At 44.6% G+C, this 16,805-nt stretch overlaps 1 protein-coding gene and 1 long non-coding RNA gene across 3 annotated transcripts in view; one reads left to right on the top strand and one right to left on the bottom strand.

The window, feature by feature from the left end:
- Window positions 1-16,805, top strand: part of pitpnc1a (phosphatidylinositol transfer protein cytoplasmic 1a) — a 38,200-nt gene that overhangs the window by 12,044 nt on the left and 9,351 nt on the right. The window contains exons 1-4 of one of the 2 annotated variants that reach the window (XM_035527430.1): window positions 10,609-11,121; window positions 11,539-11,687; window positions 14,235-14,323; window positions 15,143-15,150. In XM_035527430.1, coding sequence (XP_035383323.1) covers window positions 11,560-11,687; window positions 14,235-14,323; window positions 15,143-15,150 — 225 coding nt within the window. In that variant the 5' untranslated portion in view covers window positions 10,609-11,121; window positions 11,539-11,559. Of the gene's footprint in view, window positions 1-10,608; window positions 11,122-11,538; window positions 11,688-14,234; window positions 14,324-15,142; window positions 15,151-16,805 lie in introns of those variants that run through there. The other variant, XM_035527429.1, reaches the window with a different exon arrangement.
- On the bottom strand, window positions 4,693-10,300 carry LOC113568853. Its single transcript, XR_003409650.2, has 3 exons — window positions 10,091-10,300; window positions 6,121-6,212; window positions 4,693-5,638 (listed from the first exon to the last, which is right to left on the bottom strand). It is a non-coding gene; the product is annotated as an uncharacterized LOC113568853 (long non-coding RNA).

Genomic DNA, 16,805 nt, shown 5'->3' with positions numbered 1-16,805 from the left:
CTTCAGTTCTCTCTGCCTTCGTGATAAAGATAGAACAGTGGATTTCAGTCACGATCTTTCTGGCTCTGTCTCTTTCTTGCTCTTTCTGTCTCTCTCTCTCTCTCTCTCTCTCTCTCTCTCTCTCTCTCTCTTTCTCCATCTCTTGTTCTCTGCCAGCAGCTGTTCACTTCAGTCTGCATATATACCAAGGTTCATTCATAGGCAACACATCAGGTCAAACTATTTTAACTCAGTGGGAGGAAACTGAACTTGACTGCTGACAAGCTCTTGCCCCTACATGAATGAAATGTGGATAAGAATATCTTGCTCCCCATGGAATTAAATAACACCCACTAACACCCGAAGTGTTGTTTAACCAGTGGGAATGGGTCACAGTTCTTGTGCAAAATAGAAGACATATTTAGTCATGGTGAAAATATTCTAATAAATCCACAGAAATTATGCCCAGAAACTCTGGAATAATTGAAAATATGCAGACAGTTAGGCAAGTTATCTTACTGGCACTTTCTGACAAATGCCCCTCATAGCAGTCCTCCACTGGCCTTGAAAATGAAATGGTTATGCCTTATTAACTCTGATGCTGGGGTTTCCTGGGAGAAAAATGTACTGATAACAGCACAGGAAGAAATTAAGTGAAGGGAAAATAGACTATCAGGATAAGGGGGTTTATTGAACTTGCCATATATTGTGAGGTTTCTGTCTCTTCCTCTGTCTCGCTTTCTTTCTTTATTCTGATGAAGGAGAGCAATATGGCAAGTGTTGTTGAGTTGTTGTGAATAAAACATTAAAGAAGGAAGAGAAAGTTTCTGCAATAAGAGAGTGATGATAATGTCTGTGAGTGGTAGCTCACAGTGGCAGGCGAAAAAACAGGAGAGGGTGTGTGGTGTTCTTAAAAAGCTTCAGCAGAGTGAGTCCAAAGGAGTGAAAACAAATGTAAGAGTGTGTGGTGAGTGCCTTGTGTGACAAGGTCAGAGAAGAAACTTGCGGCATTAGTATGTCCAGTCGTAGTAGCGCTGTTAATGTTAGTGAACGCACTATAATTCCCTGCGGTGAAGCTCACATTTCAGGCACAGTGATGCTACGGTTGCATTGCCCTGGGTTGCATTCATTCCAGCACAGTACGTGGGCCTGTGTCCTTTCCATAAGCTGCTCCATGGTGAGGGGTGCGGAGGGGGACGAAGGACCCCAGGTTGAAGTGGGTTGATCATGGGGAGATGGAGGCCAGGTATCCCGCATTGGCACCAGGAAAACCCACTGACCCAGCAGCTCAGATGTGGTCTGGAATGCTGTTCACTAGGCCTGTGTGATGTTCTTGCATGATGCTCTCTCTCCCTCTCTCTCCCTTTTTCTCTCTCTCTCTCTTGCAATCTTTCTCTGTCTGTCTCTCTCTCGCCCCCAGGGGCTTTCATCAAAGGTCTCTCATCTTCTATGACCTTTTATTGTCATGCTTCCATACCTTTACACTTTTTATCCGCCACCACTGCCTACCGTTCTATGATTCCCTTGGTTGGTCTGACACTTGCTTTCAGTTTAAACGCAACAGATGATTTTACTCTCTCTTGGTATCTTCAGGAGCTTGGCATAAAGATCGCACAAAGCACAGGCATATGAGAAGCAAGCCACAGAACATTCTTCTGTCAAACAACTGCCTTCCAAATGTAATGGATATGTCCCTCTCCGCTTGCATTGTACAGCCGTAACCTTTGACACAGTTTCCACTATCTCCATTTCAAAAAGCCATTTAAACAGATGTTCCATCTCTGTCGAAGCAGTATGCTACACGTCTGGGATCAAGACCCTGTACCCCCACGTTCCCTAGCTGTGAATCAGGGAGAGAGAGGACCAGGTTATGTACAGTCATGCTTCAGCGCTCAAGTTCATTGGTCCTTCATGTGTGCGTTGAGAGGGCTCTCCCCCACAAGCCGGGAGATAGTGTTAGACTATATAATGTAGTACATTATGCACAGTCTCACATGCTTTGTTCAGTTCACTGAACTGTGTGATTGAACAACAGCATGAAATACAATTTATTAGGCACCTGCATGCCCCTTAAATGAATCAGATGGAAAGGAAGGGGGTGTGGGGTTGAATTCAGACTCTCAATACTCTGTCATTTAATTAGGCCCATGTTAGGCTTTCAGTGTAATAGACAGTCAAAGACAAATCAGGAACAGGCTGAAAAGTGACTGAAAAATCCATTTTAAATTTGGGCTGGCTGAGTGGGAATGTTACATTTGGGTGTAAACCTTTGTAGGCTCTTTCAAAATGCTATGATATTAGGCACTGAGACTTAACTGAGTTCTTAGTTTTCAAGGCTAATGCTATAAAGCAGTCACTTTCATCCAAAAAGCAGTATTATCTGAAAGAGCGATGGACAGCACATCTGTTATGAGAAATACTTATTTCTTATCTTATTCATTAACTTCTTTATAACAAAGGCTTTAGGTAGCATTTCTTCGCCCAAATGAGGACATTCACACACTCTCTGTGGGCCATATGGCTCCAGGGTCGAGCACATTTTGGTGCCAAGTTTCCAGGCCTGGAACAGGGTCTGAAACCTGACCATGCTACTGAACCGAACACATGCCAGAACCTTGTGAGAATGTGAAAAGAAGCCCAAACAGAATGTCTGCAAAGGTTGTCTAAGGTGGACATCATGACATAGTCCTGGTTGAGTAATCTTGCTAGTGTAAAGGTGCGTCTTTGGGGTAAAGCCATCAGGGACAGCCTAGTGAGTAGGGCTCTGGGCTATGAATCAGAATGTTGTCTGTCCGAATCCCGAATTCCAAAGAAGCTGGGATGTGCAAAGACTGCATTTCATTGCCGTGTACTTGTACTGAACAATGACAATAAATTTAATCTTAATCTTAATTAGATCTGAAAGCAAGTTTATTATCTTGAGTAGTCCAGTAGGAGACGCTGTGCTGAGACAGAACTCAGACTCAGCATAACCAAAGAAAATATTCATTACAAATGTCAAAGACTATATTCCTCAACAAAAAAGCAGGGGGTATGTACACTGAAAAAAATATTAAAGTATTAGTAATAGATGCCTTTAAGATGCCTTTGAGATGGACTTTGGGTCTTAGGAGGAAACTTCAGAGGCTGTGTGAGCTAGCGCTCAATGTAGTCCCAGCAGAGCAACAGTAAAATGATGACATAACCTTGGTCTAAAAGTGGTAGTGGTAATATTTTACAGACTTATGGACCAATATGGGTCCAGTGATGTGTAGTAAAGAAATCACAGTCATCTTCAAACTTTAGCAATTAAACGTAAAAAAAAAAAAAAAAAAAAAAAACCACAATCACAAGCTTAGAGAATAAGGCTTCTAGAATATGCACTTCGGTGTTTGGCTTGTCAGAATGCAGTGAGAAAAAATGTTCTGACCCAAACAAATTACCCGGTGTAATCAGGTATACCTGGTTACTTTGAGTAGGTACGGATCTCTGCGGGCAATAACAGAGGACGCTAATCCCAATTCTGATATCTGTCCAGAAACAGTGTCTTCCTCTACTATCGTGAACACTTCGGTTACGGCCTGCTGGCCTCCGCCGCATGACAGAGAAAGTCTGTCCAATGCTGACAGCTGCATGTTCATGGGGCTCCTCAGTGTGCTGTAGAATGTCAGGCTACAGAACGTGAATGTTAGTACAGTGCCTTTCAGATGGGTTCACTGTGAGCTAACTATGAGCTCATTGTATCGATTACAATATGTTTCTGCCAACCTATTCCCACCTAAAAACCAATGGCAAGGTCACTGACAGCCCAGCCTGAAATGTTTAATAGCTAACATTCATTCTAAACACTCCGTGACTTTAATGGTGGTTTGTTCTTCTTAATGTGGGTGAAGTCTTTAATTCCATTTTGAAAATATTCACATAAAGCCCTACTGAAAGGTATGAAGACATCCATCCCTGTGACCTTTGCCCTCATATATCACTGAGGATCATTTCTCACATCAGGACTGAAATGAAGTCATGAAACAGAACCAGAATATTCTAGTGACTGGATGAAGATTTGGATCTGAAAGTGAGTTCTAAGTAATATGCTCTTTTTCCTGATTTCTGTTCAAACCAGGATCTGAAACTCTGAACTTGTCCTCATCTGCTAAGGAACATATTATAGTGTCAGCTCAGAAGAAGAAGCATAAGACATTTCTGCTATAAAAAAAACCATTTAATTGACACTATACACACCAGAAATAATCAGAAAAGGGAACTAGTGCATAGAGAAGATAAGGGAAGGATAACCAAACGTCAAACACAATACGTAGACAATGACAGCCCACTCATCAATAACACTCATCTCAGTAAAAGACGCCTAAACTCAATAAAAATATACATACAATTAAACAGTTTAAAACAACATTTAAAACATCTCATATTAATTTCCAGAATGCAGGAAGGCATTGGCCAACACCACAATATGGAAGTGTTTAGAAGTGTTTAGAAGTGTTTAGAAGTGTTTAGAAGTGTTTAGACTGGTTTGGAGTGTTCAGCTCTGGGAGGAGATCTGTGATGAGCTCTCTTCACTGTCCTCTACTGTAAGTGTGAAATAGCAGCATCAAGAGACATGCTGAAGAATTTCACTCTAGTCATATAAGTACGTTGGCCCCTCTCTTGTGTCTTGGTATGCATATGTGTGTGTGTGTGTGTGTGTGCGTGCGTGTGTGTGTGTGTGTGTGTGTGTGTGCATGAGTGTGTACATGGCTGGACACTTGTGCGTCTGCCTGCGCATATGCACAGAAATACCACCAGCCTTTTTTTCAATCTCTTAAGGCATGTTCACTTTCTCAGTTTAACTTCACTGCTGTGTAAAATATGCCAGGGGCTCCTTCAATAACCTCCAATTTGTTGTTTACAGACATCCTATCCAGCACGTATTTTCATTCTCACGAGCGTGTTTCGCCTGCGTGCACGGGTGAAGTCATCTGCACTATGGATGACCTATGCAGAAAACCCAGCCTCAGCACCTCCCGTTTGTTGCCAAAGTCAGCAAAGCGGATGTGACGTCCTAAACTCCGGGTGTGTCCCGTAGCCCGGGGCGGCCGTGCTCCGTGCGTGCATGCGCTCGCTCTCCGTCTGGCTTAATGGCTTCATTAGAACGAGAGCAAGGCTGAGTGGCACGGGGCGGAGCTGGCCTCTGTCTCCTAGAGCCTGCCTGGAGACCAGATTTAAAATCAGCGGTGCTAGCTTTCTTCGACCGCTGCTCCACACACTAATGAGAATGACAGGGAGAGAGGTCAGCCCCAGCACTTTACGTAAAAATTGTGTTTGCTCTCGGCCTCCGTGGCCCCTAATTAAAATCTCTACCGAGACATCCACCAGACACGCTGAGAAGCCTCCTTTTTATTCACTTTTTATTCACCGCTGCATGTGCTTTATTAGCAGGACAAACAACTGTTTGTGTGTGTCATTAATGTAGGGGGTACAGAGTTTAAGACCTGCACATTAATAATAGAGGTGAAGAACAGAAAAGAGCCAGATGGTGTAAGCAGCAAGTAGAACTGGGTTTGCTTCACATGGTATCTTTCAAGTGATCTTTCCCCACGTCCCTATTGCCAGCGCTCTCCTGCTCACACACTCTCCGTCAAGGTCTGTGGACGTGTAAACAGCATGTCATTTTCTCCCGGGCTCCCTACAAGAGAAACAAGACCCTTGGAATTGGACACACAGCACATGCCATCTTCATATTCACACAGAGGTACACAGAGAGATGGTCAGAGCAGGCAGTAATTTTCCACACAGGATTGGGTGTCACCGAGCACTCTTGTGTGTAAAGTGAAAGCTGTCCGAAGACACCCATGCCACAGCACGCCGGGCGTGCGCGTGAGGCTCAAGATACTTAATCCTGCCGGGGCGTCACATGACCCATTCACTCCCTATATTAACTGGGGCTCCAGGCACAACAGAGCCGCGGAATTAAGTGAGCATGTCTCATTCTTATGTATTACGCCTGTAAGGGTTCTCCACAGACTACCTGGATAGGTCCGAATGGTGCAGCTGCAGCGCATGGTTGCCATGCAACAAACCCTCAGAGGCTGGATGGCTAGGCCAAAGCTATAATCTAAGGCTGACACAGGCTGCTGCGCTGTTTAAAATTCATCACGTTTAAAGCACCTCATGTTGAAGATGAGTGAGCATCACTCAGGAGTGTGGGGTCGTGTTGTTCCAGGCAAGGGCTTCTTCTCTGTGTCATTCTGTCAAATGGGCTGAAAATATAGGTAAACAAAGTTTTTTAGTAAGTCACAAAATGAGAAATTGTTTTTCTATCTGGGGTGCCTTCACCAGTCTCTCAGTAGATGCAGTCGTGTATGTCCCGAATGAGTGCGGTTATAGAAGACACAAGCCAGTGCAATATTTTTCTTGTTTTAGTTGCTCCCTCTTCTCTTACACAGTAACTGACATTCAGTCTGCATCACTGTCATGTGAAAACATGACTCCCTCACCCCACAAACACCACACACACACACCACACACACACACACACACACCACACACACACACACACACACACACACACACACAGACACCACACACACACACACACACACACACCACACACACACACACCACACACACACCACACACACACACACACACACACACACACACCACACACACACACACACACACACACACCACACACACACACCACACACACACACACACACCTCTCTCTTGCACTCTCACTCTGTCCCACACTCCACTGAGCTGGCTTCTGCAGTTCTTTAGTGCTGAGCCTGCACTATGTCTGCCCAGCTCTGTGGCAGTGATGGATGGGCTGGGCACAGCAGAGCTCTGTAACGGAGCTCTGTAACACTACAATCAGCCCGATGACATGGGCAACGTTTTCAGGGAGAAAAGGGCACCTTGCCAAAGCCCATCGCTTCCCTCTATACCGTTTCCTCCACAGCACTCCCAAGCCCACCCCCAACACACACACACACACACACACACACACACACACACACACACACACACACTAGTGATGTGTGAACCATATAGAATCCCTCCCCCACCCAACCCTCCATGCCCCCATTTTAGGTGACCATATTAAATTGGACACTTGACTGATTATTTGTTCTGTCATAATGACCAAATAAATGTCAGTGCCACTAAAGCAAGCCTTCATGAGGCTGAAAGGTTATAATAAATCAATAATAAGATATTAGCTGTGTGAAAATGAACTGCACTACATAGTTAAGCAAAGTTTCTGAGCTTAGTAAAAACAATCATCCTGAGAGACCTCAGAGGACCAGAGTAGTGAAAATAGTAGCATACTTTCAGTGCTGAAGAATTCAGTTCACTTCAGTTCAGTCCTGAAGAACTCAGTTAATTTTAATTCAGTTTTTAGTTCTTTCTCACCAGCTTTACAGAAATTTGGGCCTAGAATGAGTAAGCTAAGGTGGGACAGTAACAGGTACAAACATCTTTAGATGATATGAGGAAGATACTCTTATCTGTCTGATTTTGGTCATATATAGTCAGAGATAAGGTTTACATGAGTGGGATTAAACAGTTATTGGCACTTGTGGAGGAAAGATCAGAGGCCTTTCTTTCAGGCCAGTGGTCACAGAAAAACTGATACACCTCACGAATATTATCCAAATGTGTCCAGTATCCAACCACTATGTAGGTGTGTCGATATTGCATGAAACTGTTTAGCGCTTTAGGACCAAAGTCTTTTGGAGTGAACAGACAAAGGTGAATGTACAGGAATGAAGAGGATGTAAAGAATAAAGGACATTCTCATAATTCAAAGCACACCACCTCCTCTGTGCAGCATTGTACAATGGGCCCGTATGCTTGCCAGTAGAACTGGCTAACCAATTGCTAGAGATATGGGGTCACACTTCAGGCAGTCATCAACAGCATGGGCTACTAGTTCCTAAACATGTCAGTTTTATTTAAGATGGTTAATTAGTTCAATGAGTTGTGGTCCCTTAAAAGTAATGAATTCGGAAGCTTGACAATATTAATTTTGATCCGTTTTTGATAGATCATCTCATAAAAGTCTTTTCGACACACTATAACCTATGAATGACTTTTAATGAGTCTTATAAATAGCAGCTCTTAAGAACTCTTTGTAGAGTACACTATTTTTCATCTCAAAACAGAAGAAGACTTTGGTGTCAGTGGTTTCCCCATTTAAAAAAAAAAGGTTTAAAAATAAGTAAATAAAGGTCATAAATCAACTGTGTGTTTGCGCCCACCTCATGAACTCAAGGAAACAGAAGTTGCTGTATTCCCCTAATGGGAAGCCCAGTGGTGCCCGGCTGTCCTACAGCATTCCCTGTGCACTTTCTGACCTTCTGTCCTCATGAACTCTAAACTATTAACGTAGAATGAAAGTCCGCTTTCTCCTCGGGCCAAAAAAAGCCCTGTGCCATTAGCCCCCTGTCAGAGTCTCGGGGGAGCAAACCGAAATGTATGCTGCATCTTCTCCCAGACTGGCAAAAGCCACAGGGGCTAGCAGCTATTGCTGACTTTCTGGGAAGAAAGCAATCATTACAGCCAGAGGCAAGGGTTACCGCAGGCTCACACATACTTTGACACATGCTATTAGTGTTTCTGTAAGCCACAGACTACATCTAAGCCGGTTTGAGCTTGGGAACAGATATATCACAAATCAGCAGCACAGCATGCGATATAAAATGTTCTTGTCAGACAGAATTATTTTCCTTGTCTCCATGGACACAGAAAAATGCTCCAAGCACCTGCATGGTAATTACCTGCGCTGAGGTAGAATATGAACGTGATGAGGTACTGTTCATCTTTTAATTATATGGAGCCTATGTACTATGATAGGTATATGTGTCTCAGTAGTCATTTTTCCTGCCCACTCTCTTGAAATTCACTCGAAATTCAGTCTTTCCAGTTTCCGTTCTCTATACTCTGTAGCTCTCAAAAACACATTGATGGGGAACATGATTTCTCTAATCATATTTTTTTAAAGCATTCATCTCTTCAAATTTTTTTATTGCCACTTCGGGGTGATAAGAAAAGCTGCAAGAAAGCGGCAAGATGATAACCCACATCCAGAGGAGTCAGTTAAATGGTTTTAAACTTTTGTTCAGAGTTGAGCTCAGAGTAAACAATGATCTGCCTACTCTCCATTTTCCTGCATCTGTTCATCTGGCATCTTGCAAACATAACCCAAGGCACTGTTATCACATTGGACTGTTTATTCCATAGATGTCTGTCTGATGCAACACAATCTGGAAATATCCAGAGATTTAACTGCTTAGCTAAAATTCCCCCCCTCTCTCTCTCCCTCTTTCTTTCTATCCCTTTATCTCTCCCTGTGTCTCTCTTTCTGCTTTCTGATTGCACTAATTGCTGTTTGTACGATGTGGGACTATGGGTGAGCAAATCAATATGTGTTTGTAAACGCCGTACCACTATTACATTGCAAACCGAACCAGCTTTGTGCGATTTCTGCCTTCAATTTAGCAGCACTCCCAGTTATGACTGCACCATTATCTTTTGACTAACATTCCAGCTAAGGTCACAGCCAGGCCCGGAATGGCGGAGAAAGTGTCCAGGGCATTGCAAAGGAAAGCAGAGGCTTGGCGGTTCTGAGGATGTTCTTATCCTGCAGGTATTGCAGGACTGATTCTCGTCCTGTGTATGATTTGTGTAGACGGACAGGCTTTGAGGGCCTGGCAGACTGAAGACTCCGAAACTCAGGAAGCGTGTAAGCCGTTTAACATATGGCAGTCCTGTGGCTTGTATAAATCTTTTGCTGCGTCTCGGGGCCGTTAATATCGTGCACGCTTCCTGTGCTCATAATACCACTGCTCTGTTCCTCTCGAGTACTAAGTACTTGAGTGGCACTCTCAGCCGGAGTCTCGTTTCATCAGATTTGTAGCAAAGATTACATCAAGTAGCTTAGAGACTGTATCTAGTGTATCTAGTTTGTCATGGTGGAAAGACTTCTCCTGCTGACTGGGGACATGAGAGAGAGGCTAGAGAGAAAAAGAGAGGAGTTTGTTGGAATGAGCGATCTGCGCAGTCCCCGCGATCTGCGCAGTTCCGGCCAGCACTTGGGAGAGTCAAGGCAGCCTCAGTCTCACAAAGCACATACCTACACCGCACAGCAGAGCAGCTTAATCCTGACACGGGCCGTTCAAGTGAGAGCCCTTCTCCCCAGAGCGAAAAAGAAGGAAAGAACCACTTCAATGGCGCAGTATTTTGTATTTCTCTCTTGCAGGTTTTTATGCGAAATTCATTCCAAATCCACATGATATCCGCCGCTCGCGTCCTTTAATTGGCCACTTATCCAGCCCCGCCGTGCCTCTGTGCCTCTCGGCTCTCTCCACGTCTGTCCAGTGCTTGCAAACCGAAAGGCTCACAATGAATTATTCACCGTCGCTTTAACCTCGGAGCCGCTATTTTCCCCTCCCCCCTTCGCTTGCCCCTTTCTCCGGGTTTCATTTGCTTTCAGAGCAGAGAACAATGAGGGCATCGTCTCATTAATCCAACGCAGCGCTGCGACGGCGAAACCAGGCCGTGGCAAATGGAGAGAGGTGGAGGAGGTGAGTGGCACGTGCGCTCTCGCTCTCGCACTCGCGCGACCGCAGCCCTCGTTATCAGAGTGCATGGACCTTGGCAGACAGCAGGAGAGTGCTGCCCTTCGGCCAGCTGATTCACTTGAAATGCGTCCTCGCTGCTGAAACCAACAACACTTAGAACAACATAGAGAACGATGATAATGAATACGGTTGTAATGGAGGTGGTGGTGTTGTGCTGTTACATGAGCAATAGACTGTGTGACTGCTCGGGTTTTCTTTACCGTGTGTAGTTGTTCAGGGCCTCACTGCTTGCAGAGGGGAAACATACACTCGGATGTGCACGTGCACCGTGCACACCCTCGGTGATATATGTTGCTTAGTATTATATATGTTGCTTAGCAACAGAAGACAAGAGGAAATGTACATCTTCACAGTGAAGCTGTCGTCACAGACTCAGGACTCCTGAGATGGCAGGCTGTGTGGAAGCGCTGCCGTTGAGCCAGGCTCCGTGGCCGGGCCATATCACAGGAAGCTTCCAGCCAGGGGCCCCATGCCATAAGCCACTGGGGTCACACTTTCCTGCTCTGGTGTTTTCTCCATATGGGTATGTAATTCTCTAATTTTAGCTTGGTTTTGAGGGCTGGAAAATGTTGGGGCACTGGTGTTCGGCTGTCGAGGCTGGGCTCAGCTAACGGCCCTCTGTCCGGCCACATTCAGAACAGGGAGGCCTCTACCATACGAAGTTTGAGACTGACTGAAGCTCATCTCCTTGCTCGTGCTAGTTTTGCTAGTTTGCCGCATCCTGTTGCAGAGGATGGCGTGTTACATCTATGCATTGGGATAATGGGACATAATGGTAGCTGATTTCATTTCTGCACGCAGCACAAACAAGACTGTCTAACTGTGTAGGATGTAGTGAGAACTTTGCAGAGTGGAGAACAGACACGTGACTTCACGGGAGACATGGTACGTGAATGGTTGGGTTGGCGGTTCTAACTGTATGATGGTCTGTGCTCTCCAGTACAGGATTGGTCAGCTGTACATGATCAGCAAGCACAGTCACGAGCAGAGTGAGAGGGGCGAAGGTGTGGAGGTGGTGCAGAACGAGCCGTTCGAGGACCCCACCCATGGACCTGGCCAGTTCACAGAGAAACGCGTCTATCTCAACAAGTGGGTACTGCAGCCACACCTCAACACAAACCACAACACCTATACAGGCTAGACATGAACTAACGGCATAGTACAGGACTATTTCACTCAGGGCTTAGCATCCACATTGTTTTGACACAGCTCTGCAGAGAAGCACCTGATTTCACTAGTTAAGACACTTTCTTATTTAAAGAGGAGTACAAGGGAGTAAGAACCTTTACAGGCCTAAGGCACAATTCATATCACCTAGGCAATGTGAGTGCCTTTATTCTCCTGGTCTTGGAGTGTCTTAGCACAAAAGCACAGGGGTCTCTTAACCTTTTGATTTTCCATAGATGCCATAGATTTCCCAGGCTCATGTTTGCCACATCCCCAGAGATTTGTTCAGAGAAGGCACTAGGCTCACTGCTTTTACAGAGAAGGTCAACAGGTCAATAGAGGGTTCGCACTATGTTGGAATGCCCGGTCTCACCTTTAACTGTGTTCTGACCTCAGGCTAATCCATGAGCTGCACAAAGCATGCACTTGCACACAGTTAGAGAAAGATAACCTGCTTGTGGATCGGCCTGAGATCTAAAAACCCTTTTTGCCTTCAGCGCCTCAACCCCTAGAACTCAGATAGGGATTTTTCTTTCCTGAAAATGTTTGTGAGGTCTTAGTTCTCTGAGTTCTTCACTGGGGCCAAATGGAATACAAAGCGGTAGAAAAGTGAAGCAGCTTGAAAAAGCTCTGTCTCACTACAGCTAGCGAGTTTATCCAGCCAGAGTCTTCGTTCCAGTCTCAGTTCTCCTGTAAGACTCTCCATGCAGTTGAAGAGGCCTAAGTGAGGTCAGGAGCACAGCATCTGGCAGAGAGGTGCTGCTTGCGCTCCCTATCCAGCGCAGACCTGCTCGCCCTGGACATTTGATGGACTCGCTCCTCTGAGGGTCGCGAAAGGACGATCGGAGCCCATGACCGTGGGTCCAGGCTGTGCACACTGCTGTGTTTCACTGGGGAAAGTGTGCTAGCAGACGACATGTTTTTAAGATTGTTTTTTTATCGCTCTGCAAAAAGCGTGCGCAACAGTAACGGCACTGCCTTGTGGAGCACTGCCACTTGCAGCGCACCACTCAAATGTAGCTTCAACTGTGTCGTGCACAGCATCAAAACTCGTTACGGTGTGTTTGTCTGTGAGCAGTATGGGGCTAACTGAATAGGAGTGGGAGAGGAAAGGTATGCAGGTTCGGTCAAGCAGAAGAGTGCACGCAGATGGAGAGATGGGAACTGGGGAGGAGGTAAAAGTGAAGGATTGGGGGATGAACGGAGAGGGAAACTGCAGGGGTGCGTGGGAAGGAGATGAGTGAGGTCACGTTTGTAGAACACGTGTGTAATTAGAGACTTCGCGCCGAGGAGCTGTACCTGCCTGTACTCACGTGAGTGTGTGTGTGTGTGTGTGTGTGTGTGTGATGGGTCCATGTGTGCATGCATATACTGTATGTGTGCATACATATATGCGTGCATGCATGCATGTGTATTTGTTGGTGTGTGTGTGTGTGTGTGCATGAATATCTGCATGCGTGTGGAGTGCCAAGCAGAAAACTGCTAAGAAATTCTCTGACGCTGAAACAAACGGCATTTTCGGCTCCACGCAATAATTTAGTTCAGTATATAAAACAGGGATTTTAGAAACAAGAAAACAGTCACAATAAAATTATAAGAATCACTATAATGTGATATAATCATAGCGTGTAATAGAACTGATGGTATTCACGTTCCCTGGAATTATATCAAATGCTATTTTATGTAGATCTGTTTTTGAGGTCAATTTGCATTTTTATAGACTATCTGATGTTCACCATGTGGGATGCTCCTACTGTTCACCATCCTACGTGTCTAAAATCATACACTCTCTGAATATCAGAAGCCAGCTTGTTCCTTCAGACCTGAAATTCATAATTGGCTACCGACACGTTCTCCTCTGCGCCCACTGTATTCATGACACAGCAGCGGGAGGAATGAGTACTGGCAGGGAATGAATCTGGACCTAAACAACCCTGTAAATCACCCTTTCCCAGTCCAGATCTCATCAAACAGGACACAGAGGAACTCCTCTGTTTCCTTGCAGAGTTTAGCCTCAGTGGGCATTCTGACTCCATGGTGACAGTATATAAACGATGTGAGCCTCTGGGTGGGTTTTTTGCTGCCCTGTGATTGGTAGCCTGGGTGCCTGCTCCTCTGTAGTCAGTGCTAGCAGGCAGGGCTGCAGCTCCAGACTCACACCGATCTGGGATCTCTGGCCTATGAGCCGCACTGCTTGGCCCATCTGGACTGCCAAACCGAGCCGAAACCGTTGCTACGCTTCCCATTCATACAGTTAGTCTTGGGCTCATAGGGGAAGCTGATCATCGAAGGGTATGAAGAAACAATTTTCCCTGCGGAGCAAACATTAGCCATCCCTTACAGACACCATTAGTCTGCCACTACTATTGTTCTAGCAGATTGAGCCGATAGCTACAAACTCCCTCCCCTTCCAACTTCTGACCACTGCCTCTCTCTCTCTCTCTCTCTCTCGCTTTCTTTCTCTTCCAGCAAGCTGCCCAGCTGGGCACGTGCAGTGGTTCCCAAGATTTTCTATGTGACAGAGAAAGCATGGAACTATTACCCCTACACCATCACTGGTAATGCCTGCGCCCTGACCCCTAGCTGCACAGGCAGGGACAGACAGTCCAAGCCACACGGTTACCACATAGCAGACACCAGGCAACTCTACGCTTGGGTATTTCTTTGACATTACCCTATATTCAAGCTTCTTCCTCAGCTAGACAGCTTTCTTAGGTATCTTAGTGCTACCTTACAATATCATACAATGTAGATAATTATGCATAATTATGATGAGTATAATTTTGTGCCCCTTTTGGTGCTTTTGTCGTGTTTACATCATATAGTAAAATTAGTGAGAAACATTTCTAAGATTTCTAAAATTTCTGTGGCGTTTGTTTACATTGTTTATGAGAATTATGAGAATGCTGAGTAAGATGAATTTAGCAAACATACACCATTATACAGCATTATACAGCATTATATGCCATTATACAGCATTATACAGCATTATAAACCATTATACAGCATTATACACCATTATACAGCATTATACAGCATTATACACCATTATACAGCATTATACACCATTATATACCATTTTTTATAAGGCTCACTAGGTCTAGTTTCTCACTCATAATGTCATGGAAACTGTGGAAAATTAATAATCCAATTCAGTGACAATCCTTTGTTTGGATTTTGCATGTACCATCTGTGAATCCCATTCACTTTTTCGCATAATTTTCACACCTCTCTGTCTCTCTCTCTCTCCTACCCTTCATCTCTCCCTCTGTCCCTCTCTATATCTCCGTTTCTCCATTTCTCCTTTTCTCTACCTCTCTCTCTGTGTCTCTATTTCTCTGCTATCCGTATATATTCAACCTGCCGGCAAAACCCAGAGTACACGGTGAGTACTACGCTACACTTTTTTTTCTCCTAAGCTGTTCTTGAAACAAGAACACCACATGTGTGAATGAGACCTTGACTGGAGCCTGGCTTGTCGCAAGCAATGACTTGTTGGCCCTGCTCTTTCACATCCTCTCCAAGTTCAGGATATCTGCTGCTGGCTGAAAGTTCTGCTTGGTTAATGGGTTTGTGAGACGGCAAAGCAGTTCCCAGCTCTCTCCTTCTACACCTCAACAGCTATTTCCTATATACATTATCACTTAATGTATAGCAAAAAAATTAAGTACAAACAATAACAATATTCACAGGACAATACTCAGCATGCATGCTATATGATGATAGCTGGGACATGAGCCACCACCAGGATCGTAGCGGAGGTCAGGAGCAGAGGCTTCAGATACCAGCCCAGACAAAACAGCAGAGCTTTTAACACATGTTCGGAAGCATAACCAAAACAAGCCAAACACCTCTGTGGGGGTCAGAGTCTTTCTAGTGAATGTCACAGTCAGCTCTCCAACTCAAGGCTAGAGAGACCAAGCCCATCTTAGGGAATCTCATGACATTTACTGTTCATGTTATCCTAAAGCCGCTTTTCTGTTTTCACAGTTCTAAGATTTCCCACTTTCCTCCCCTAAGGACAGAGAGAAGGATTTACATCAGTAGTGGCATTGTGCCAGATCTCCCTCTTCAGCTGCCTCATCACCCACACACACACACACACACACACACACACACACACACACACACACACACACACATATATATATATATATATATACACACACACACACACACACACACACACACACACACACACACACACACACACACACACACACATATATATATATATACACACACACACACACACATATATATATATATACACACACACACACACACACACACACACACACACACATATATATATATACACACACACACACACACACACACACACACACACACACACACACATATATATATATATATATATACACACACACACACATATATATATATATATATATATACACACACACACACACACATATATATATATATACACACACACACACACACACACACATATATATATATATATACACACACACACACACACACACACACACACATATATATATATATATATATACACACACACACACACACACACACACACACATATATATATATATACACACACACACACACACACACATATATATTTATATATAGCACATTTTTTGTGCTTACTTATATATATATATAAGTAAGCACAAAAAATGTGCAAATACACATGGAAGTTTGCGGGGACTATAGAAATTGTTTCAGAGGTGAGGAATAGAAGATCAGTTTTTGAACTTACAAATGCAGAAAGCCTTCTTTCCCAGCAGTACAACCATGGGTGAAGAGACCCTTGGTCCTGCATCTTTGTCCTTTTTTCCCTCACTTCTAATTCCTGTTGAGATTTCCTGGGACACCCAGAATCCTGGCTGTGGCTCCCTTGGTGTGTGAAGAGGCCCTGCTTTTCCTCTCTGGTCAGCAACCTCCTCAACCTCCCCAACTCTGAGAGGCCTGCAGTTAAGACTGAGGGGGTGCGGGACGGGGACAGATGTAAACCCGCAGGCTATGGGAGCTGGAGCAGGGAACAGG

Source organism: Electrophorus electricus, chromosome 1 (genome assembly GCF_013358815.1).
Source record: "Electrophorus electricus isolate fEleEle1 chromosome 1, fEleEle1.pri, whole genome shotgun sequence".
Lineage (NCBI taxonomy): Eukaryota > Metazoa > Chordata > Actinopteri > Gymnotiformes > Gymnotidae > Electrophorus > Electrophorus electricus.
This window is presented reverse-complemented; position numbering and strand designations above follow the sequence as displayed.